The sequence below is a fragment of the Dicentrarchus labrax genome, unplaced genomic scaffold (genome assembly GCF_905237075.1).
Source record: "Dicentrarchus labrax unplaced genomic scaffold, dlabrax2021, whole genome shotgun sequence".
Lineage (NCBI taxonomy): Eukaryota > Metazoa > Chordata > Actinopteri > Moronidae > Dicentrarchus > Dicentrarchus labrax.
In genome coordinates, this window is record NW_026136705.1 from 11,067,173 (window position 1) to 11,092,338 (window position 25,166).

General features: G+C 41.8%; 2 protein-coding genes across 3 annotated transcripts; both read left to right on the plus strand.

Annotated features, from left to right (window-relative positions):
* Positions 1-52: 52 nt before the first annotated feature.
* On the plus strand, positions 53-7,602 carry ggnbp2 (gametogenetin binding protein 2). 2 transcript variants are annotated; one of them, XM_051401810.1, is made up of 14 exons: positions 53-158; positions 964-1,073; positions 1,847-1,927; positions 2,072-2,325; positions 2,803-2,901; positions 4,055-4,168; positions 4,274-4,483; positions 4,580-4,754; positions 4,855-5,043; positions 5,170-5,311; positions 5,656-5,781; positions 5,897-6,045; positions 6,132-6,344; positions 6,770-7,602. In XM_051401810.1, exons 2-14 carry the CDS (start codon positions 981-983, stop codon positions 6,971-6,973), a joined length of 2,049 nt encoding a protein of 682 aa, XP_051257770.1. In that variant the 5' UTR covers positions 53-158; positions 964-980; the 3' UTR covers positions 6,974-7,602. The 2 variants fall into 2 exon arrangements, with proteins under 2 accessions (XP_051257770.1, XP_051257771.1); XM_051401811.1 differs by lacking the exon at positions 964-1,073 and having other exon boundaries at positions 73-158.
* Positions 7,603-8,931: 1,329 nt separating this feature from the next.
* dhrs11a (dehydrogenase/reductase 11a) lies at positions 8,932-25,148 on the plus strand. Its single transcript, XM_051399916.1, has 7 exons — positions 8,932-9,330; positions 21,919-22,128; positions 23,123-23,217; positions 23,590-23,719; positions 23,856-23,948; positions 24,045-24,110; positions 24,195-25,148. Exons 1-7 carry the CDS (start codon positions 9,199-9,201, stop codon positions 24,234-24,236), a joined length of 768 nt encoding a protein of 255 aa, XP_051255876.1. The 5' UTR covers positions 8,932-9,198; the 3' UTR covers positions 24,237-25,148.
* The last annotated feature ends 18 nt before the right edge of the window (positions 25,149-25,166 follow it).

The window sequence follows — 25,166 nt, forward strand, 5'->3', positions numbered from 1 at the left end:
AACCATGTGATACACTGCGCCCCCTGGAGGTCACACGCGTTACTACGTCAGCTACTACGTGCAGAGGGCAAAGGTCAAATCAGTAATGAAGATTCCGCCACCGTAGCAGACTCACTGTCGCACTTGTTTATTTTTTTAAAGGGGAACTTCAGAAGCGGGTAAGTAAAAGCCCACTGTGTTTATCTCGATGTGCTTTAGTGTCGTCGAGGTGAGAGACTGTTGTCGGTCAGTGAACGTTGCTGAGAGACGCTGTTACAGTGACAGTCGCTAAGTAGCCAGCTCAACTTATTAGCCGTGTTCGAGATTGCTAACGTTAGCTTTATGAGACAGCGACGGTAACCAGTGAGTTAGCCGAGTTAGCAGGCATCGACAGGGCGTAAACACACGACGCCGAGGCTGCAACATGTGTATTATTTGTTAACGCATTGTAAACTTCCGTGGGTATAAGTCGTATGAGAGTACACCGACCGGCTTCCTCAATTTCCAGATTCGTACTGGCAGATGAAGTTAGCTAGCAGGCTAACGTTAACTGGCTAGCCGCAGGTTACTGCTCTCTCCTGACTATCAGTTTGACGTTAGCGTGATTAAACCTGTCTTCATCACGTCAACAAGTTTAGCAAACAACAGCCTACACTAGCTTTAAACAGATTCTACAAAGTCAAACATCAGACACATTTCCCCTCCCAGGATGTCCTGCTAACTGAGCTGGTTAAATCTGGGTCAAGACGAACCTGTGTGAGTGACGTTCAATCATATGTCGTCAACGTCAACGTCAGTAAGCAGTCGGTATCTCGTGTAGTGTTTCAGTGTCAAATACTCTACGAGCTGTACGATAGCTTTTATCTCAGTGACAAGGTGATGTTGTAGCTAGCCCGCAATGACCTGCAGTAGATTAGCATTAGCTCGGTGTAGCCTGTGCTGATGTCCAATGTGGTCAGTCGGTCTCTGGTGTGTCACCTGCAGGCGAGCTGGAAGAAGTCATGGCACGTCTGGTAGCCGTTTGCAGGGAAGGGGAAGAGGACTACCCGTTCCTCGCTAGACAGATCCCCCTGTATATCGATGATACCCTCACGGTAAATACGTTTTCTTTATATACATGACCACGAGAAGAATGTCTATGAAGATCACAGGTGCTAAGTGGCTAACTCAACCATAAGCCTCTTTGGGTCATGTGTTAGCACTCCACATCAGCTCTCTGACTGATTTCATGTCCAGAGCCTGGTTGAGGGTCAGACATTTAGTTTTGCCAACCTGTTAGACATCCAGGTAAGAAAGCTTAAGGTTTACACACATAAGCACATTTCTGTGGCTCTTTAGGAGTGTGAGGTTTGACTTCAACATATTGTGGAGATATAGATGCAATATTGATAATGATGGAAAATTATGTGTTTTATTATTACATTACATATTACAGTCTTACACCTCAGAGGTTATTTTCCCACTTATATAATAACTGCTGTGTACATGAGCTCACGGCTCTCTAGCTAAGCAAAGGCACCGAAGCCTTTAACTAAAAATCAGCCTTATCATCTGCCTTATCATCACTGTTGCTATAGCGACATACAGTTATGCTAAAACTGGTATATTCATTTAGAATGATAAAACCCGAGTTAGAGGTGTCTGTTTATAGTGTATGTTTCATAAAAATAATGGACACCTGCCAGCCAGTCGGTGTCAATAATTTTTAGTGGCAGTGGTATAAACTTTAACAACCGAAAAGATCTTGAACCTAATCATGTGATACCATACGCCTAAAAAGTGACACATTAATAAAGTTAGCAGTGACAGGAGAAATGGTTATGCCGAGTGACAATTGCAACTGTTGTATGTTGTATCTCGTTACCAGATGGTGATGGAATTCTCCGATAGTGTCATGGATGTTGACAGCCACGAAATAAACATGTCTCATTGGAAACAATTTTCTGAGGTGAGTAGTTTTAATGTTGCACTGTGGACCATGCATTTTTATCTTTGCCTAACACAACACAAAACTGAGCCAAAAATTGTGTAGTTTATCTTCATGTGACGTGTCAACCAAGTAGTAACAGACGTATGATTCCTTGGCCTTTAGTATCACTCCAAGTTGAAGCAGCAGGACTTAAATATCGCCCTGATGGTGACATCCAGGGAGGTGTACAGTGCATTATCTCAGCTGGTGCCATGCGTCGGCTGCAGACGGAGTGTGGAGCGCCTCTTCTCACATTTAGTGGAATCAGGGAACCCGGCCCTGGAGCCACTCACAGTGAAACCCAAAGGCATGCTCTCCGTCACCAAAGCCTGTTTAGCGGACGTGAAGAAGCTCTACACCCTCTTCTACGTCCATGGGTAAGACACAGAGAAATGTGTGTCTTTCATTTTTACTGCCAAATCAATCATACCATGTATCAAGAGAGAGCAGCCATTTCATTAAATATGAACAAGTGCTTTTGGTAATTAAAAAACAGAGAGAGACAACATTTTAGTCTGTGACACTAACATGATCTCTGGATGTGTTGGAACACTTTATAATGATAATGCCACATCAGGCTAAAATACTGCTCTCTACTACTCAGTAGTACACCCACCATTGTCCTCTTTAGTAGTGTCCATCTGTACTGACTTTTTAAAAATCCTTTAAGACATGGATGTGACAAGAGGTTAAATTAACTGCAAACTATGCACCTACTCTTACTTATCTTACCAACACACAGTGTCATTTTGTTTTTCTTTTTAGTGTCAGATCTAGCAAATGGACAGTGTGCACTATTATATTTTATTAAGAGTTGAAACGTTTTTTTTTAATACATTGTTTTTATTTTACAGGTCAAAGTTGAATGACATGATCGATGCCATTCCTAAAAGTAAAAAGAACAAACGCTGCCAGTTACACTCCTTGGACACACACAAGCCTAAACCTTTAGGGTGAGTAATATGACTATTTTCATCTGTTCTCCTCATTAAACTGTTGTATCGATCGTTTCCCTAAATAAGATTGAGGATGTTAGTGTTTGTACTGTCCGTTTTAAGAATCACATATACGTGGCATCTTCTTTCCCTTTGGACAGTTGTGTCCCCCTTCATGCAGAAAAGACTGAGTTATGCTTTTTCTCCAGAAGGTCTCTGCTTTAGGGTAGTCATCACTGTGTACCATTTGATGTTTGGTTCCTTTTTTCCCCTGGATAATTGACAATATATACAAACATATTGTAAGCTTGAATTTGGAAAATCAGTAATCATTTATGACTGACAAAACCAACGTGGGCTGTTTGAGTCTTTTTACAGAGCTGTCTCAGTGTAGTCATTTAAGGTTTTTGATGTGTACGGCTTTCGACTGCGGTTTTGTTTTTTTTTAACAAGAATTATTTCATGTGGGGAATTTTGTAGATCTGAGATATATAGACTATAATACCTCTGGCTCTGTGTAAACTGTAAACTCTGTTTCAGTAAATACTAAAGATCTTTCAGTAGATGATGCATTAGTTTGTATTCAAGTTTGGGTACCAAAACAGATCAAGTGCTGTTAATCCTTCATAAACTGATAATTATACTGTCATTTGAACCAAGGCATTACCACATATCCTTCTCTTGCCACTTCTGCTGAAATATTTGGATACTTCTTTCTGTTAGAAATCCTCATGCAGTTCTTTGGAACGTATAGCATCACTGGCAAGCTTTAAGCCACAGTGTGGACATTGGGAATGGTTCATATCAAACAGCCTCAGTCAGACATGCTGGCATTGGAGCATTTAGCAGTTAATGAGCCAGATATTTCCCTCAGGGCTTGGTGGAGACTAACACCAGAGCAGAAAAAAGAGTGAATATTAGACTGAAATTGGCCGGTGGCCAGAAACACGATTCCTAATGAATGCTGATGTTGCTCCATATGCTGGTGGTGTTAATAGGAAATGTTTGCTAAGAAGTTAACCATATAGGCTCAAAGGGTATGTCAGTGTTGTGTACAGCTTATTTCTGCTAACCTCAAGTGGCCAAAAAAAAAACCCCAGTAAGGCAGGTTTAAGAGATGGTAACTGTATTGTGATTACATGGCTATAATAGTTGTCTGTTTTGCTTACAGGGGAAGCTGGATGGATGTGTGGGAGCTGATGTCTCAGGAGTGCAGGGATGAGGTGGTCCTCATTGATAGTGCTTGTCTCTTAGAGACGCTGGAGACATACTTGCGTAAACACAGGTAATGTGTGACTACCACAGCCATCATTCCTAATATGCTTTTTCCCCTCTCTCGTAAACGTTGTGTTGGAGGTTTAAAAACAACTGATTTAACTGTTGTCTGCAGGTTTTGCACTGACTGTAAGAACAAAGTGCTGAGGGCATACAACATCCTGGTGGGGGAGTTGGACTGCAGTAAAGAGAAGGGGTATTGTGCTGCCCTGTATGAGGGACTGTGCTGTTGCCCCCACGAACGCCACATCCATGTGTGCTGTGAGACTGACTTCATCGCTCACCTCCTTGGCCGGGCAGAACCTGAGTTTGCAGGAGGCTATGAGTAAGAGGTTTTTGACAGTGAATGCTACTTTCCCTTTCACCATTGATGAACTCGGAGTCATTTTCTATCATGCCATGTTCCTTTTAACACATTCAGACGCAGAGAGAGACATGCCAAGACCATTGACATTGCACAAGAAGAAGTCCTGACTTGTCTGGGTATTCATCTCTATGAGCGGCTGCACAGGATCTGGCAGAAACTACGAGCAGAGGAGCAGACCTGGCAGATATTGTTTCATTTGGGAATTGATGCACTACGTAAAAGTTTTGAGGTACGCAAACCAGTGTGTGTACAGTATCATTTCAAACTGATTAATCAATTGATAAATGCATTATGACTGTGTGATAATGCATCTATTACCACGCCCCTAGATGGAGGTGGAGAAGATGCAGGGGATCAGTCGGCTAGAGCAGTTTGTCGAGGAGCTGTCTGAGGAGGAGAGGGCCAAAGAGCTGAAACAGGAGAAAAAGAGGCAAAAGCGAAAAAATCGACGCAAAAACAAGTGTGGCTTTGACATATCTGAACAGGAGGTGGAGGACAAGGACAAAAATCTGGATGAGGTAATCCTCCACCAACATGGAGGGTCTGGGGCATGAAGATCCCCTTGTGCTTTATTTAATACCTCTGTGTTCACCTGCAGCTCCACATCTGTTTGCCTTTATTTACGTCCATTTGGTGTGTTGCAGGGTTCTCTCGACTCTGCGGAGGGCACCTGCAAGGTCTGTGGTAGCCACGATGAGGAGGAGGAGGAGGAGGAGCCAAGATGCGATGAGAGTGTCGCCGCCAGTGGTAGCAGTTCCTGTAGCTGCCCAGATGACGCCAAGCAGGGTAAAAATGCACACAGACGTGGGCTCTTACTATATGTGTTTGCTATGTATGATGTAGAAACCAAAATACTTCCACACACTGTGCCTCACGCTTCAGTGTTGGTGATTATCCGATCAGCATGGCTTTGCCTGTGTCCTCCGTTTTTATTTATTAGCTTAGCTTATTGAAAGGTTAATAGGGCACGGAGTAGGTCAAACTGATAGTGAATTTTAGTGTCCTCTGCTGGACTTCAAGGCAAACTACATCACAAGCCATAAAACCTGTGTGTCTGTGGAGGTTACAAGACAAGACTATGGTAGAGACAGATAATGACAAAAATTGCTTTTTTCCATGTGTTTCTCCAGATTTGTCCCCCCACAGCAACGGTAGTGACTGTGGCTACTCCTCAAGTATCGAGGGCAGTGAGACAGGATCTCGAGAAGGCTCTGATGTTGCCTGCTCTGAGGGAATATGCAACCATGATGAAGCAGGTCTGGTTTGAGCCGCTCTAAGATGCAGAGGACTTACAACAGGAACCATTTCAGGGTCTTTTAGACATGCACTGTTGTATTCTTAGTCTTTTCTGCTTTTGTTTACCCTCTGCAGGAGATGACACAAATGCTCATCACTGTGCCGAAGACAAGGAGGAGGATGGAACAGACAGTTGTGTGGACTGCTGGCCACACACTGAGGAAAATGCTCAATGCAAGAGTAAAAAGAAGAAAAGGAAGGGCAAGGGTTTATGCAACAATCAGGTGAGAGGACAACGTGTAGAATTCACATGCTGTATGGAGAATATTTAAGGCTGTGTATCAAATGTAAAGTATGCACATTTCTGCAGGGACAAAAGGGTGAAGGTTGTATGCCAGACGGGAACCCAGCAGGCCACAGTCCACCATCATCGCACACCTGCCGAACCAAAGAAATCTTCTCCTCTTTATGTGGCGATACATTTGCCAGCATTGCACTAAGGTTACCATGGACAGTACATCAAAAGAACCTCAGCCTTCACGCGAGCACTCCAGAGGCAAACATCAGTCTTATGGAACTTCTGGTAAGTGAGTTTATTCTTGGGAAAAAAAGGGGCGCCCGGTTAGCGCCGTGGGTGGAGCTGGCGACCCATATACCGAGGCTGAGTCCTTGCTGCGTGTCATCCCCTCTCTCTCTGCCCCCCTTTCCTGTTTATCTTTGGCTGTCACTATCATAAAGGCAATAAAAGCCCCCCCCCCCCCCCACCCCCAAAAAAAGACATTTCTCACAGCAGGCTTGTTATGAACAAGTCTGTTAGCTCTGTTTAGCCATGATTGTAAGCCATGCTAGTGCCAATATGCAGAGTGGCAGGACCCCGGAACTGGCACACCTCAAGTCTAATTGTCTGCTGTATGAAAGCTCTATAGTTTATGCTTTAAAAGAAAATAAAGAGCTTGTATTTTTTGTTTGATTCTGGCTCTTATGTAACCTCTTGTGTTCTTAATTCAGGATGATTCAGAAGTGGCTTCAGATGAGGAGAATTGTCTGACACAGGATGAAATCCAGGCTTTTTTAGAAAGAAACCAGTCCTTCTACAACAACCGCCACCAGTACCGACAGCTCCTGAAAGAAAAATTCACCAACTACTGCCGCGCCACCGAGCGGAGTAAGCCAGTCTGTGGAAAGTGGTTTGCCACCACCAGTGTCAACTAACTGCACTAATAACATCTTCCCCTGGGAAAAACACTCGTGACCACTTCTGCAACATCTTTAGAAAGTATAATTCTGAAGTACATTTGGTGTCTTGTTAAGTCATTTCTCCTTTAAAGTAAACGTGATTCTTACTTTCTGTTGCGCTCTCTCTCTCTCTCTCTCTCTCTCTCTCTCTCTCTCTCTCTCTCTCTCTCTCTCTCTCTCTCTCTCACAATCTCTCTTTTGCACTTGTACACCAACACACCTTTCCATCTCATTTCTTGGCCGCTTTCTCACTTGTAATTGTCCTCTTTGACCAAGCCTAGCTATTTGTTGTTGATCTTCTGTAGGGTCATTGGGTAAGAGCACAGTGGAATCAGTAAACAAAGCTTTGCAAGCTGTGATATTAGGGATACATTTTAGGAGTCTTATTTTATGTATTCTTTTTCTATTTTTATGTTTCTATTTTGTTTCTCTTTGGTGACACTTCAATGTAGTGGTAAAGGTTGTACCATTAAATGTGTACAGAAATTCTAAATATAAAGATTTTACAGAGAATAAACATCCATTTGTAATAAGGATCTGGGTGTGATGTTAAGAGCGCAATGTGCAAAATTTACTAAATAAAGAATATTTATTAATATGCATTATACATTTGTTGGTTTTTTTTCTTGACTTTATGGGAGTTTGATCTCAGACGATAGATAAATATAGATAAATAAATACCAGTTTACCAGACCAGGTTAGAACTGTATAGGACCAGACGTTTATTGCAAATTTGTTTCATTCTTGGGTAATTTTGAAACCTCCACCTGTGACTCCTCAGTCCCTCATACAACCCTTTAAGAATATATTAATATTGTTAAATCAGCATTCTACTTAATCCCTGGTATATTTTAGGTGTAATTAAGTTTTGGAATTAAATGTCCTATATTGGGGACTGTATAAAAATGCTGATCTATCTTTGATTGCATAACAAGCTCATTTCCTATTGGTTAAACCAAAAAACACTTGTTTCCATGCTAGTAAGAACATTTAAATATATAGAATATCATAACATTTTTAGTTGCAATAAAGGGAGGTAAACATTGCAAAAATCTAGATTTTTTGTCAAATTTGAGATATTTATAAAGAAATTAGGTATTCTTATCTTTTGAGATTAATCCAATTTTAACTCTTTAAATTGAAACAAGCAGATTGATCATTGTTTCCCCTTTGTTTCAGATGGTCTGATCAGCCATCATATGTGTTGAGTTTGTTAGGTCAGTTTAGATTGTTCAGTTCTATTCAGATAATGTTAGCATAGTCTGAGTTAATATCTCTGTTTTACACAGTCTGGGACTAGTTTTAGTCCTTGCAAAGGAAACAGGGCATTTAGAGAAAACCTCCAATGTCAGTAATGTGATATTAATTAAACCAAAAAGGCTACTAATCAGGTACCAGAGGTATATCTGTATAATCCTTTGTGTAATTCACTGTAAGTAAATGGTGGAACAAATTTGCTCTCCACAGTGCCTGCAGCTACGTAAGTGTGTGAAGATATTCATACCTTCATTTCAACCAGAAATGTGACTGTTCTCAAACTAATTAACCAACCTGGAAGGTGTTCAATTAAACTTTGACATTCCTAAAGTTTTTGATACAGTGAAATCTATGATATACTTAAAATGTCATGACTTTATAATATGTGTAAATGTAGAAAATAAGAGTATGTTGGTGCTTTAATCCTTTGTTTTCTGTTCTGACAATTGTATTGTAGCACACTGGGGTACCGAATATCTCAGTAAGGCCTTATTTCTAAAAATAACTCGACGACTAGCTAAATTAGTTCACTCACTCACCCAACTAAAGCTTCTTATTACGGGGAGCACCTGAAGGCAACATGTAAAGCACTCGTGTTGTTTTCGTTTCCTCCAGTAGGCGGCGGTAGATAACCACACACTGACAGCACTCCAGGCCCCAGGGCTCAAAAAGAAAGTGGGAGGTGATGTGAACCAAACATTTACACACGCCAGAGCTCTTCATATTTCATCCAGAGGAGCGCATGGATCCGGGTTTAGGCACACTGCCCGCCGCTGTCCTGGATGCTGCACAGATTGAGACAGGAGGCTGCTGCATCCCTCTATTTGAACATATCGTACACAGTGCTAATAGCCGGGACTGTGACAGCTTGAAGTAAGCAGACAGAGGTACGGCTCAGGAGCTGTTGTTTCGTGTACAGTACCGGTGTAGACAGTACGGGGGAGATGGAGCGGTGGAAAGGCAGAGTGGCCCTGGTGACCGGAGCCTCGGTGGGCATTGGAGCGGCTGTAGCCCGGGCACTGGTCCAGCAAGGCATGAGGGTTGTCGGCTGTGCCAGGAGTGTCGAAAAAATAGAGGTGGGCAATTCTATGTAATGTCAATAACAGCTGTGACAGAAGTCTCGGGAGAAGCTAGCTCTAGAGCAACAACAAAGTAGCTAACTAACGTTAACTGCTAGCTAACATTAGCTTTACAACTTCAGCTAGAAAGCTTTAGCCTCAATGTTAAAGCTGTATGGACTCTGTGAACTGTAACGCAGCCGCTTCAGCTGTGTTTGTGTACATTGACAGGTAACAGGTAACTATCTTTATATAGTAGTAAAGGTACCTCCATTAATCCTAATAGTATTACAAGAATAACATATTTTAATATTAAATCCAAAATAGATGTAGGAACAGTGGCAGCATTAGTAGGTGTAAACTGTAGTTAAATCCCGACTAGCTTTTCTTCCCAAGCTCCCATATGAACACTACAGGGGTATTATGGTCCCCAGGTCTTCTGCTCCACACTGAGACAGTATTTGATGGCTCATAGTACCACCCACCAAATTTGGCAAATGTGATGCTCCTAAACCAGCATCACTCTACGTATCCCACCTCACCCATAATCTGTTGTAATCTCTATTAATATTCATCCTTGCTGTAAACTTCACTTTCTTTTTGCTGGCCTTCTCCATTGAGGTCAGAGGTCAGGGCCGGCAGAGGCAGACCAGCAGTCAGTTTGATGACACCTCAGCAACGGATGTACCTGCTAACAACTGACCCTTGTGTGTGTGTGACAATTACTAGTGTGTCAGCCTCTCATCCTTCATCTGCTGCCAGTGTTACAGTAATGAACGGTCTGCTCAGGTAGAGTCAAGTTACTTTACCACAGTTTCCAAAGAGGTATCAGTGGATGCCCGTGGGTCCTCCAGAAGTGTCTGGGTGTCCCCAATCCTGTCGGACACTTTAAACAAAGTGTTGTGTACTCTTAATTAATTTACAGCATCCCAAGCTATGTAAAGTTTAAAAACATTTACAGTGATATGCCCCCTTTATTTATTTTTTCCCACCTGTACTTTGCACAGGAGCATGCGTTACGATGTGGTTTTGGACAAACAGGATCCGATACACGTCACATTTTTTAGGTCAATGCTCAATTAGCTGTATAACAGAGAGCTTAAATTACACCTACTAATAAAAGAGTCCAATCATTATTTAAGTCCTGCTCTCATCGTGACTAGGAAAGTAATTAGTGGCAGTGGTGATTATGTTTGAACTGCATGTGAAATTTGTCCTCCACATATTGAACCTGTGAATTTATTACTGTAATTAAAAAAATAAATAAATCTCAAAGCGAATATGTGAGGTAAATGCAGTGGTTGCAAATCAACTGCTGTGACACACATTCTGACACAAAGATTTCGGTGGAGTATCGACTGAAAGGCAGACGCCTCCTCCTCTAGGGCAGGTGTCTGTGGCCCCTCCTCACTAGCTCTTGTCTAACCATAAGCCATAAGGGACTGCACCTTACTATCTTGTCCAGCCAATAATTAAGCCTCACTCTCCTCACCCCACACTTGTCCTAGCTTCCAGTTCTGGGCTGCTGAAGGCCAACTTTTAAAAAAACACTTGAAGTGAACTGTAACTCTTTCCCCATGTTGGGAGAGTGGCTGGTGGAAGAGATGAACAAGGTACATCCTCCCATGGTTCACAGCTGATGTTAAGAACTTCTGGTTTAACCTGCATTTCTCATCTAGGGGTCATCCATGCAATACTGGGTCACATCAAACTTGATGACCTGCCATATCCCAGTGTCAAGCTGTTTACAAAAGACACTAGCATGGGATGGTGTTTAGTTAGATTAGTTCCTCATCTTGCATTGACATCCTCTCACCAAACGGCTCTATAGTGCGTCATGTGGCTATTCTACAGGGGTATATCCGCTGCTGCACTGTTTACAGTTTACAATAATATAGTTACTGGAGTATTAGAGCAACGTCAGTTTGAGGAACTCTGCGGATGATGATTTACAAGCAGGCGTGTAAGTCAGTTCAAAGTTTAGTTCAGTTTTCTTTCTAGTCATTAAAAAAAAAAGATACATATTTCAGTTACGTGTTGTTTTTTTGCTTGCAAGCATTTCCCCCACCTTTACTACACACACACACACACACCCATGTCCATACATGCATACAGTGAGTGTGACTTGTGCAACAGATAGCTTCCCTCCATTCATACTCTAGTCACATGGCCCCTCCTGTCAATAGTTAACTGCAGCGGCGTGTTTCAGCCTCTGGTCTCAAGGTCACAATGTTGGAAATCTTTCTAGTACTTTTACACAATCTGCAGCATTAAAGAAGTGACTACAGCCAGAATAATCTTAAATATTCTTAATTATTGATTTAGTTGCAAACCAAAGCTTGGATCCAACTACATATTTGGCAGAATGAGAGATAGATATAAGGTTGTACGGAGTGACAGGTTTCCATTTCTCCCATTCTGTGACAGATTTCATCACTTGTACAAGACCTTAGAGAGTTGTCTGTGTGAGTTGAGAGACAAAGCCAGTATTGTACTCTCTCTGTAAACTGGGTTCTTGCTGTAGTTGTGCCAAACCTGGCATGCTGCTAGTGGGGGATGCAAGTGTCCATCACTAAGCAATTGTTCTTGACTTCCCTTTTTGGTATTTATTTCTTTACTTGGGGAAATAAAGCTTTTATGGTCTGTATTTCCCAACAGCAATATTCCCACTCATAGTAGGCCAGATAAAGTAATTATTAAAGGGAGAAATGTATTCACATGTTATAGGTGTCTGGTTTTCTGTGTAAACCAAATATGGAGAAAGCGGAGTGGAGTGTTGTGGCTGCAGTATTGTTTTGTTGTCTGTGAGACTATAGAGTAGGCAGTGGGGGAGCAGCGAGCTGAAGGGAGACGTGTGGTCACCATGGGCTCTGTGCAGGAATGGAGGCGACATGGCCGCGTCCAAGTAGCAGCAAGACAGCTTCTCATTAACTCTTGTGAAACCCTTTAAGACCAGTGGCAGAAGCTTTTATTTCGCTGGAAGAAAAATCTCTTCACAGTGCACACAATGTATTCTTTGAGGTTATAAAAGGTTTAGAAGTGGCCCCTGTGCGCAGGACAGTGCACTCCAAAAGTGTGCCATTGAGAGCCAAAATCGACGCACATTTTCAATATAACCAAACACTGTAGAGTTTGATTTCTGTGGTGAAATCACCAACAGATGAAGGATGCTCTCAGGGAAGTAAATAAAGCTAAATGCATGTTTGTGAGATTGCTGCCATATGAGAAGGACTTTAATTCTGAGCTCACATCTGACACTGAGGAAGACGAGGACACCTATTTACTCCTAGTCTAAAGCTCTCTGGCCCACATAGCCCATATGTTGGGTTATATCTGCTTACATAGCACAATGTGATAGTAAATACACAGTTATGGGAGTATGAACTTCAGTTGCTGATCGCCACAACTCAAATAATCCTTCATTAAAAAGACTAATATTACCACTTCATTTCATTTGTCAGGGAAATTCCATAAGGCTATGTGAATTCAGATAAAAGTGATTTTATATTTATTTGCTAAAACTATTTGCTACCTGAATCTTCCATAACCTGGTTGCTAATATGGGTGTTATTTAGCGTGTGCCATGTAAGCTTATCGTAAATATACGATAAGCTTACATTGTATTTTTATGTTTTTGCACTATCTGCAGGTCAGGGCTGGTGTAGAGGAGATTAGTGTCTGTGCTGCTGTTGCTCTGGGGGAGGAGAGGCAGAGGTTGGGATGGGATTGGGTGGGGTCTGTCACATAATCAATCTTTATGAATACATCGAATGATTCCTGGAAAGTATAGTTCCTGTCCTACTGTATGCAGGCCCACAAGAAACATCAAATTCTAGTTCCTCGAGTTTGTGTAAAATAACTCATCAGAAATAAAAGAAAGACCCAGACGGAAGGGCCACAATCTGAGCTGTGTCCTTTCACTGGTCAATGGTGGTGTATGTACAATCTATATATAGCAGGTCTCTTCATTCAGTGTTTTAAACAGGCATTATTTAAAATGTCCCTTTTACATTGCAGAATTGCTTTTCTATCCTTGCTGCGAGTAGTCATATTTGTTTTAACCACGGCTAAATGCAGAAGGAACATCTGCTTCTTGATAATAAATAATCTATTTGCATTGTAAGTAAGTGAAGCTGACATTTCCTGGGTGCTTTGAGGCTATGTGTCAAAATTCAAAGCTCTGGCTGCTGCAATTTTAGATCAGATAAATTTAGCCAACATAATTCTTTAGTGCTTTACAGGTCTGTGGTTGACATACAGATAGCCTGTGTTAGCAAGAGATTCTGCATAAAATATATTCCAATAAGATAATCTATGTCAAATTATTGTTCTTAGCAATAAAGAAAAAACAGTGTGAGATAATAAAGTGTGAGTGAAAGTCGGCTGATTATCAGTGTTGACTTTGAATACCTTGCTTAGATTGAGTTTCTGGTCTTTACTTGTTTTAAGACTTTGTCAAAGCTGACCCACACACTTTTCTCCAGTGTGCTTATATCAACCATTTCCTGATTGGCTTCTATTTAATGCAGCTCTGCACAAAGCAGTAGCCTCTACACTGTTTATAATTAGCCTATTAAAGCGTCTTTTTATTTGAGTGAGTAAATTCTAAATTAAAACTTGAAGCCCTTGGCAGGTGAGCCAGCAGGTTAATTTAAGACCTTGGCTGGCCAGCTTCCATTTGGTTCCCGTTCTGAAGTAGGTAAAAGGAGCTCAGTCGTGCTTCAAAAGCTGAGCTGACACAATAAAAGTCAATCAGTGTCTCTCTGTCTGCAAATCTGAAGCTCCCGCAACCACCTCCTGTAGGTTGTGTCTGGACAGCCCGTCCTGTTATTTCGCAGTGAATAGATTTCACTCCAGAAAGGATTTGAAGTGGGTCAGGTCAGACAGCTTTACTCTCTTTGTCTCACACCCTCTGTCTCACTTTGTGTTTCTCTCTTTTCGTCTGTGTCCTGATTATTCTTGATGCAGTTTTCTGTCTTTCTCTTTGTGTTTTGCAGTTTTAGTGGTATGTTTGATGTGCAAAATGTTGCTGAAACATTTCCCAAACCCATTTTAACTTACCTACATTAAATACACTATCTATGAATAGCCCCATCATTATGTTTAATGCATTGTGCTTTTTGCTGTGTCACTTGTCATTGGCTGTGAGAGAAATCACAGCCGCTGCCGTCTTCACCTGCACAGTTGCTATTTGATTTCCTCTGTCAATTTTCTACTGAGCTCATCGAGTTAGCGCATGGCTTCTTCGGCTTCTTCGGCTCACAGGCTTTTGTCTTACCCATGCAGAAAGCTTTTCCACTGACTACACATTTTCCACTTGAGCTGTGAGCTGACAAAGAGCTAAAGCTAACTAATAATCCATCATGTTTCCATTCTGCCCCCAAGAGAAGCTACATTCTCACCAACACTAATAACAGTGTTTTCGCATATATGAATCCTCCCAAAGCAGCTGTCCAGATTGTTTCGAGGATATCGATGACATATGGGTTTGCAGACACAGATTTATAAAATATAGGTAGTTGATGCTGATAAGAAATCGGTCTATTTCATCTCTGTAATGGTCCCCTGTGTACACTCACTGCTAACCTAATTTTCAGCTTGAAATTTGTTCCAAAACTCCTCTTCACCTTTTCCAGACAGGCTTTTATGCAGTGTGCAAGGATTTTCAGCTGGAGAAAATTGTCTTCGTCTACTTTAAAGGGTAACTTTGGTTTCTTTCATCCTGGAACCTATTTTTCCATGACTAATGGGGACAATAACAATTTTTGAAATTGGTCCAGTGTTGAGCGAGCGTGCTGCTGCAAGCAGCTGGCAAAACTGCCTACAATGTGGGCAATTGTGCATGTACGTCCATTAAAAGTGCTTGTTTTTGCTACTGATAGGCTGAAATTTATATTATAAGTATCTGAAAACATTATGGAAAGGACCCTACAGAGATAGACCTTTTTTTATGAAAGAGTAAGATGTTTTTTGTTCAACCAGAAACAGCAGTGAGGTCTCTCTGTTCAAAGCAACCAGACTCCATCGATCGAAACAGTAATTTTACCTCATTGTTAACCCTTAATTCACAATTGACAATTGTTTTTCATATTTAACTCGGTGACTTAACAAGGTTTTGGTGAGTTTTATCTTGTTTTTGTCAAGTTCAGTGTTAACAATGTTGTATGGTGAATTGACTGTTTTGATCAATGGAGTCTGGTTGGAGATATCACTGCTGTTTCTGGTTAAACAAAAAGTATCTTACTCTTTCACAAAAAGGTCTGTCTCTATTGTTTGCATAAGGTTGCCAGACATTTATAAATAACAATCTGAGCCTATCAGTGACAAAAACAAGAACTTTTAGTGGACGTACTTTGATGGTGCGCAATTGCCCGTAAACGGTGTAGCCAGTTTCATGACTGCTGGCTGCAATGCTCCTGCTCAATACTGGTCCAATTTCAAAAATTGTTGTTGCCATTACTCATTTTGACCCAAAAACATAGGAAAGTGGGGTCCAGGATAAGAAATACTGAAGTTACCCTTTAACACAGAGTAGAAATAGCCAGTACTAATAATACTGTAGGTAGGAGATTTATGGATAAAGAATGAATCAGATCTTAAGATCGTAGTTTCATTAATTTAGTCTGACAGTAGTCTCTACCAAAATAAAAGATATTCCCACTGCTTTTTCTGTAGTTCATTAGAAAAGAGATTTTTTCTTTTTTTTTCTTTACAATATTGCTGCAGTACTTTAATATATACTCAGTGTTACTGTACATTAATTAAGGAAGACACTTAAATCAGTTACATTTCTTCTCAGCACTCTTTATGAATTATTTAAAGTTGTTATCAGGAGTGTTTTTAGTTACTTATTGTGTGGAATCACTGATGTCTGATTGGTCTAGACAGCTCAACGACCCCAGTGAACTATTCTCCCTGCACCACCACTGTGCTGTCCTCTCTGTGCTTATCATCTTAAAGGTGTAAGGTTTACTGGCATTGACATTCACTCCCTGGGCCTCCTGCTATGATAGGTGGGGCGCTTCCTGTCCTGTCCTGTTGAAGACTTGCTGGAAAGCTCTTCTCTGCATGTTCAGTCTGTGAGATTGTGTGTGTCTTTTTATGAGGAGGCCTGATGTGCAAGGGAGGAAGACGTCATGTAAACGCTAAGTGCAAGTGCAGGAGCAGGCCAGCACTTGTAATTGAATGTACATTTGTAGCAGAGAGTGCGGTGCGAAAGGAGCACTTTGCGCTGAAAGGATTTTATTAATCTACAACACAAACACAGAGACAACTTGAGTTCACCAAGTTCAGCATTTCCAAAAATGGTGAGGGCAATGACGAGAAAGAACGCAAATTAGATTGTTTTTGCTTCGACAGTGGCCAAATTGGATTTGTTGCTGGGTGTTTGTTTGATATTGGAAACATTTTATGGCTACTCTGAGCTCTATGCTGAATAGACCCAGCTCAGTCTGGCCCAGTTTGAAAGGATTTCATTTTGGACGTGTAAGATCAACACTGTCGCCAAGAGACTCTCCTGTGTCTGTTTTTTGTTGTCTGCTCTGGGCTCAAGTTATCATAAACTTAGCATGCATAATGATGTGGCTCATAGCAGACATCAGGGCTACCCTGAGGCCTGTGGTGAGTTGTTGCACCGATGGCCGGCATCAGGTGCAGGAATAACCATCACATGAGATGCAGGAGGCACGTGATGCATGCTGGTTCACTAGAAAGAAGCTTCACCCCTCAGCATGTTTCAACTACAAACAAGTTTTTATCATATGATGCCCATGTGAATATATGACGAAAAGCACGCTGTAGTTAATTTAGTATTGAAGTATTGCCAACAGAAATGTCATCCTTGTTTCTTTTCTCATTTAGAATAAAGATCTGCTGCTGCCTCGTCCTTTTTATCACTTTGTTCGGGGAAATAAAATGCCACCACACTGGTTGCACCAGTCTGTTACACAACACCTGGCTCCCTGCTCTGCCTTTAGTCTGTCAGGGTTATAAAAGCCTTTTTCATCTGTGCCAGACATGCATGCCAAACATCAGTTGTCATGCACTGGTAATTACGGACAATTTTTTTAATTTATTTACTCATCAACAGGCACCGTGTTTGGATTTAAAGGACCAGTGTGTAGGATTTAGTGGCATCTAGCGGTGTAGTTGCAGATCGCAACCCTTTCCTTCCAAGCATGAAGGAGAAACTATGTTGGAACCAAAAGCAAACGCCCTTATTTAGAGCCAGTGTTGGGTTTGTCCATTCTGGGGTACTGTAGAAACATGGTGGACTCCATCGAAGGCGACCCTGTAGATAAAAAGGCTCATTCTAAGGTTACACACTGGACCTTTTTAAAGTTATTTACATGTAGGGTTAATACTTGTAACATTATTTCTAAGTGCTGCTAAAGGCTTCCTTAATTGCCCCCGGTTAGTCTTGATTGGAACTCCCCAGAAAAGCCTAAGTCTGTCAATGAGTGTAGTTACTAACAAAGAGTGTAAATATTTCTCTTATCTCCTTGTCTTGATGAGACAATCCCGAAGGCAGTGCAGTAAAACCGCCCGATTCAACCTTTAGACCCTTTGGTGGCGGTCTTTCAGTGTGTGAAGAAGAGATAATTGCACAACCATCCCTTCTACCCTGCTGCAATCCTATTAGCCCGCTGTCACCTTTGACCCAGCTCTCAGGAGCGTGCATGCAGCCTAAACTTGAAAGAGTCTATTTTTACTGTATGTCTACTAATACTAATGGTTTAGTTGGATAATGAGTAGCAGAATAAACTGTCACAACTGGATGTGTTACTCAGAGACCTTCTTGTTTGTTTCCAGTAAAGAAATCAGTAATCAGTAGACTTTCACTCTGTTATTTTATTTATTATAGAGTATTCCTATACCAGTGACATCTCCTAGTGTCTGTTTTGGCTTTCTGGTTCAATGCTTTAGGGGCAAGTGTTGCTTACATATTAGTGATTAAACTTAGCCCTACATTAGTCGTGTGTGTATTCACCTATTAGGTGGATTTTCCCCTGAAGACCCGTCCAGAGCTGCTGTTCTCTCGCCGTCTTATACAGTAAAACACACTGACATCTCAATGCATTTTGATCAGCTTTAATGCAGTAGGCTTCAGGTTTTGTCTCTCCCCCCCCTCTCTCTCTCCCTCCCTCTCCTTCTGTTTCACTTTCTGGCTGCCAACCCTTCCTCTCTTCCTCCCTCCTTCTGCACACTTTTTGTGATCACTGGACAACAGCCTCAGTAATGAGGATGAAAATGCACCATGACAGGCAAAATTGTTTTGTGTGTCATAGGTGCTTAAGAGACAGGACAGGAAGGATTAAGAGGGGGGGAGTTACTGGCTGAATTACGTGTGCATTACATCTTTGGATTTTATTTAACCATCTACCAGTCTTTTCATAGAATAAGAGGAGGCACAGTGGCCTATAACACAATCCCTCTTTTGTCTGGGAGACCTCCTGAGTCAACCTGAGACAAATCTAATTTCCCAGCTCTCTCTGCTCATGGCTGCTGTGCTTTTGCTATTTCCTTGTGCTATTGATCTGGCTCACCACTTAAAGCTTGTCTGCCTTCAGCGCTTTGGCATCTTTATTTTTATCTCTTTCCCCTTCTCTAGCAGGTTGCTCTGCTGGTTCATTTACACCAGTCCCACGTGAGTGGGTGAATGATTGATGAACATGGTGTGGGACAATGATGTCCCTTGCATTGTAGACCTTATATAACAGCCCCCTGCAGGGCTTACAGGCCATGAATGTGACTATGTAGATGTACACATGTGTCTGAGAGCACTGCGTGGGTATATGTGCACCCATTACTGTAACATGTAAAGGCTTTATTACATGTTGTAACAACATAACTGATTGATTTGATTGACTCCGGTGCATCCAGTGTTCAAACATACTTACCCTTACATATTGTTTACCCAAGGCTCATTTAACAGCACTGCTGTGTGAGTCTGTCACTGAGCTATGTTTGGGGCTTTTTTCACTCTCATTTTTCATCCCTATCGTCTGCCATACATGCTTAACCTGCAGGTATCCAGTTTCAGTTTGGACTGTGATGAATGAATCGTGTGTAAGAGTGCATTTGCCAACTATGCTGCTGCTGCTGCTGCATTTTCAGGCCTTATCTGTGGGACAGCGTGCTGTAGTGCCATTGCTGTAGGCGTGGCCAGTATGAGGGCTGGTACTGGCCGTAGCAGTACAGCTGGTGCCACAACTCACACACACACACACACACACACAGAGATTCACAGCCTGAGACTTCCTGTAGTTGGACTAGGATCACAGCTTGTTCGCTCTGCTGCTCCCACTTAAACCTCAGTAACTCAACTAATTCTCCCCGTCTGACAAAAGACTGGCCTGGCTTTCCCTTTACGTTAACCTCCTTTCTGAATAAAGAAGAGCCTTTCCACTAGTCTGTCTGCCCGCTCCTTCTTGTCTGAGAGCCTGTCCTTTCAAGGATTCAGGCGACGCTAAGGTCTTTGGTTTAGCTTCACATTTAAGGTAAAAGTATATTGGTTCACCTGTCTACAGCACGGACAAAAAACTTTGTTGCAGTTTATAGATGAAACAGTTTTTTAGCGTTTTGACAGCTTTATTCGGGTGATGCCTTCTCTGGATAATCTGAATTAAACAGCTTAGAGGAAGAGCAGGGGAATCTCCACACTCCAAGTATGAGATATGGTGCATTTACTCCATTGGGTGTTTTGTTAGAAAAAGCCTAAATGATCCCTAAATCCAATTTCATACTGATTATAAAAAGTAGTCTTCACAAGTATACTTAGTTTCCTTCTCCCTGAAGGAGCGGCTGCAGTGGCTGCCACAATCAGCAGATGTACTGTAGTACTCCTGTCCAGGTGTCAGGCATTTAACAGAAAATCCCACAACATAGTCACATTGAGCCACACTACTACATACGGTAGTTACCAACTTACTGCTGCTGCTTTCTTCATTTATATTCTGACTATAAGCTTTTTCATGACATTTCAGGTACCCATGAAGCTTCACATCACGTTGCCTCTTCTCTGGGATTAGTTGTAGTAGTACATTCTGAGCTATGAATAATATGTACTTGCTATATCTTTACAATGTGCTCCACTCTGCCTTTAAAGCAAGAGAAGCATCTTAAGATCCATGTACAGAAGGAATTTGGAAAATGCCCAGGTCATCAGTTTTGATGTGAATTGCATGCCAGGTTTTATCTAGTTCATTGTGATGTTCCACATGTGGTGATGCTTTCAGTCACAGATATGCATACATACAAATCAATCCTGACCTTTTTTATATTTAGCTAGCATTATTGAGTATTAGTTTTTATACTCATGGTCACACCCTCAACGTCTCACGTGGCTGCTCTGAATTCTGGTCTGTTATCATTACATGTGGAGAAGTTGGTATCTCTGCCAGTGCTTTGATGGATTTTATCTTGCATAGTTGGACAATAGTACAAAGTGATTATTCTGAAAATGAGCCCTTGCTGTTTCCTTATGTGCGACTGAGGTCAAAACCAACATTTATTGTTGATTGTCAAGATCAGTGACTCCAAACTGGGAGTACTTTTACCACAAAGGTTACTTCTGCAGTAACGTTATGTGGGAAGCTTAACTAATTAACTCAATTAAACTCAACTACAAAAAATTAGTGATTTTATTAAAAAAATATGTCTACAAATTTGTGTTAAGGAGGACAATAAACCACTAAACAGGATTACCAATTTGTCTGATCTTGAGTACATTTACAGTAACTAGTAAGCTAATGGAAAAGCAGACAAAATGGTTGGGAGCTACTGGTTTAGATCACTGAAAAGAAAATACACTATCGGGCTCCACTGTTGCTGCGCTGGAAATATCTGAATGCAACTTCATGTTCATGTATGGAATAAGACCAACACACCAAAATATGCCAACACAAATCACTGTAGCTTTTGTAAGGTGTTAAAAGTTTAGAGGGTCAGTTTTAGTGAGCGTTACACAGTGCTGTGCATCATCTCTGTCTGCCACCACCCACGCCCCCTCTAGTCTGACTGGCACCTAGAGCGAGACATCAGGTGACTGGTGCAGCTGTGCCTGGCAGGGGGATCTGTGTCAGTTTGTATCAAACCCCACAGTGGTGGACAGCCAGCTGACCTGGTTGGAGTGCAGCCTGCTCAGCCCGCAGCAGGCTCAGCACAGCTGTAACCCCAAAGAAGAGGCATCCCATCAGTGCAAAGCTCACTTTGTCTTATCCAGCGTCATGATTTGGAATGCAGTAGAATTTGAATGAATATGCTTTTTGTTATCAGGAAACAAACATACTCAGACTGGAGTGGTTTTGGCTAAACTGGTGCTGTCAGGTTACCTCTGGCCCTCAACTGATGTGCTGTTGATTTTATGGTTGTACGTTCTCGCGTCTTTCTCTGTGTCTGAGTTGGTAGGGTGTTTATCACAGAACGCTATCTTAATTATGGTGCTGCTGCGGGTTAATCATTTCTAGCTCTTACCTAACAGTGTGTCAGACCTGATAATCAATTTATGGCCACTTACATGGCAACTTATAGTGTTCGAACTTTTGTGTTTATTATCAGTTAACAAATATAAATGTCGTCACATTGGGTCTGATTTGTGTTTTTCAGAAGCTGGCAGCAGAATGCCAGAGTGCAGGCTACAGTGGCACACTGATCCCTTACAAGTGTGACCTGTCTAACGAGGAGGAGATCCTGTCCATGTTTTCCGCCATCAAGACACTGCACAAGGGCGTGGACGTATGCATCAACAATGCTGGACTGGCCCACAACGAGCCCTTGCTCAGCGGAAAGACAGAGGGCTGGAGGAACATGATCGATGTGGGTGGAACATAGGCACACAAATATAAATGCTTGGGCTGAAACAAGCTGGAGAGGAATTTCGTTTTTATTTATAACAGGGATGGTTAGAATTAACCCCTTACGTTGATGTTGTATTGATTTTATGGTTGCTCTACTCAAACAGAGGGAGGAGCTAACATGGTCGCCCATTGTGAGTGGCAGTCTTGTGTTTGTAGAGCTTGTGTTGTTCAGAGAATAAGAGTTAAAGCAAAAGTGTCTGGATACATGGATCTGTACACACAGACAGACACACACACACACACACACACACACACACACACACACACACACACACACACACACACACACACATACACACAGATCCCCTCCCCTCACAGAGGCTGCTTCATTGGCTCCGAGGAAAAGCCTTGGCACTGCATAGGCCCACTAATGAAAGCCAGCACTATTTCTCTTGTTAGGACATTCTGATTCATTGAGCTCTTGACCACTGAAGACCCCCTGCTCTAAAGTCTCTATCTCCAGACTCCTGCATTCGTAACGCCCGTCCATCTGTTGTCATGGCAGCCCACGTGAATGTGTACAGCAGTGTATTTTTAGCCTGTGTTTAATCTGTACGCTGACCTTGTTTGGTCACTTCCCCCTATCTTGCCACCACGTTGGCTTTAACCTGCCGTCTATCAATGTCACTACGGGAGCAGCTTAGAGGCCACAAGCTGGACAGGAACAGCAGGTTCAGATAGACAACACGGTGACCCAGTGAACATCAGTCAGCAGTTTCATCACATGGCAGATTATTAAATATGATTTAGCAATAAACCACAATTAAGTTGTGGAAACTGTATCAACTTACTAATGTTTTATTTCCACGCTGTATGGGTTTCTTCTTGTCTTAAATACAGTGGCTCTATCGATAGATGGAAACAAATTGACTGATATATAAATGTTATAAAAAAATATTTAAAAAAATTCATATATATATATAAAAAAGTTGGCATCTTCATCTACCCTGCAGGTGAATGTTTTAGCCTTGTCTATCTGCACCCGTGAGGCGTACAAATCAATGAAGGAGAGGAATGTGGACGATGGCCACATCATCAATATTAACAGGTAAGCTATACAGTCAACCTTCAGATCTAAGAACAAATGTATGGATTAATCTGAGAATACATTATCCTGTTTGTTGAAGGTGATTTTAATCCAGCAGGCATTAGGTAAAGTCAGTTGTAAGACCCATCTGGCCCCTGTTGGACCTGGAACACTGTGAAGAACTGATATTAAACTTATATTTTAATAACGACTCCTTTCATTTGCATTGATATAGTAATCTTGGAATTATTATAATCCTGTTTTTGAACTTTGGGTTGTTGAATCAGAGATTTTCAGAGAGTATATTATTTTAATTTGGGCTTGAATCAAGGTTGAGCTAGGAAATGTGGTTACTAGCTCATGCATCTTCATCTCTTCTTCTACCTGTTACAGTATGGGTGGGCACAGAGTGGTGCCAAGTGCTGACGAGCATTTCTATTGTGCCACTAAATACGCTGTGACTGCTTTGACTGAGGGGATACGGCAAGAGCTTCGGGAAGCCAACACCCACATCAGAGCCACAGTAAGTTAGTATGCAGGTTCTTCTCTGGTCTGTGCTATTGCTCACACATTGGACCACATACGTTACTGGATACAATACAGTATGTCCTTCCTGTAAAATGAGTCAAATGAAAAGTGTGCCTTTTCCTCCCCTGCAGTGTATATCTCCTGGAATTGTAGAGACTGAGTTTGCCTTCAGGCACCACAACAGTGATCCAGAGAAAGCAGCGGCAGTGTATGAGAGTATGAAAGTAAGAGTGCACATTTGACTCAGCAGATGGGTTTTACAAAGGAAAAAACACCTGAGTGCTTTTGCATCAATAATGCCTCTTATCTCCACTTTTCAGTGTTTGAAAGCAGAAGACATAGCCAGTGCAGTCACATTTGTCCTCAGTGCCCCTCCTCATGTCCAGGTATCTCTCTCCTTCTTTGATTAAGTGCATCAGCGCTGAATGGTGGTTGGTTTCTGTATTGATCTCCCTCACTTGTGTCATCAGATTGGCGATGTGCAGATGAGGCCAGTAGAGCAGGTGTCATAGCAGTGGAACAGGAAGCTGCAGGAGGAGCAGACAGACAGCAGCCATGGTGACTCCTTAGCGACCTCTGCTGGGCAAAGGGGGGAGGGGGTGGGGATAAAACAAATCAACTACAGCTGTGTTGGATCTGCAGGGACGTGGTCAAAGAGGGCTGGAGCCTTAAGGAGGCTGTGTGAGGAAATGAAGGGCGTGGACTTTGTAAACCACTACAAAAATACTACTGAATTGTTGAGCCCAGTCTGCAACTGAGCTGACTCCAAACTACAGTAGGAACAAGTAACAAAAGGAGAGAGTTGCTGTTGTGCTATGCGGGCGCAGCCATCACTTCAGAGGGAAGAGTATGCCATTGATTGCACATGTTTCTTTGGTTTTTTTTGTTTTGTTTTTGTAGTTCATATGACATATCTTTTTTTGAAATTAAATGGGAAGAGTAATTGCTGTTTATAAGAATGACCTTTTTTTGTTTAATTTTTTATAAATATTTTAACTTTTGATCATTGGTAGATGTGGTCTGATACTCACTAACCGTTGACACTACTATGTCATACTCACTGTAACTAACCGTCAGCAGTCCGTCCTGCCACCTTTACTCACCATATGTTTTCACACACACATTCAGTTGCCCTGGTTTGGATCTACCCAGTTTTCAACCCCATATGAGGAATCAGGAAAAGTATAAAAGAGAGATACCCTTGTCTATTAAGCACACAAGTTTCTACAATCCACCTTTTTGCCTGTGTAATTTCAGTTGTTCTGCACTTTGGATTCATTTATGAGGACTTATGAGAAGGAAACACTGGCAACTTACGTAGGGGAAGAAACTAACTCTGTGCACATGTATACCCTAAAAATGTGTACCTTTCAGTGGAAATTTCTCCTTTTAATGAATAAATAAAAACAATTGCCCAGAAATAAGTTGTGGTATGTGTTATG

Excerpts from the sequence above, each read along its gene's own strand:
- dhrs11a (XM_051399916.1), top strand. The coding sequence starts at position 9,199 with ATGGAGCGGTGGAAAGGCAGAGTGGCCCTGGTGACCGGAGCCTCGGTG. Across the intron at positions 9,331-21,918 it reads GGAGTGTCGAAAAAATAGAG|AAGCTGGCAGCAGAATGCCA; the intron begins GTGGGCAATTCT and ends TGTGTTTTTCAG. Across the intron at positions 24,111-24,194 it reads GTGCCCCTCCTCATGTCCAG|ATTGGCGATGTGCAGATGAG; the intron begins GTATCTCTCTCC and ends TTGTGTCATCAG.
- ggnbp2 (XM_051401810.1), top strand. The coding sequence starts at position 981 with ATGGCACGTCTGGTAGCCGTTTGCAGGGAAGGGGAAGAGGACTACCCG. Across the intron at positions 2,326-2,802 it reads ACCCTCTTCTACGTCCATGG|GTCAAAGTTGAATGACATGA; the intron begins GTAAGACACAGA and ends TTTATTTTACAG. Across the intron at positions 4,484-4,579 it reads GAGTTTGCAGGAGGCTATGA|ACGCAGAGAGAGACATGCCA; the intron begins GTAAGAGGTTTT and ends TAACACATTCAG.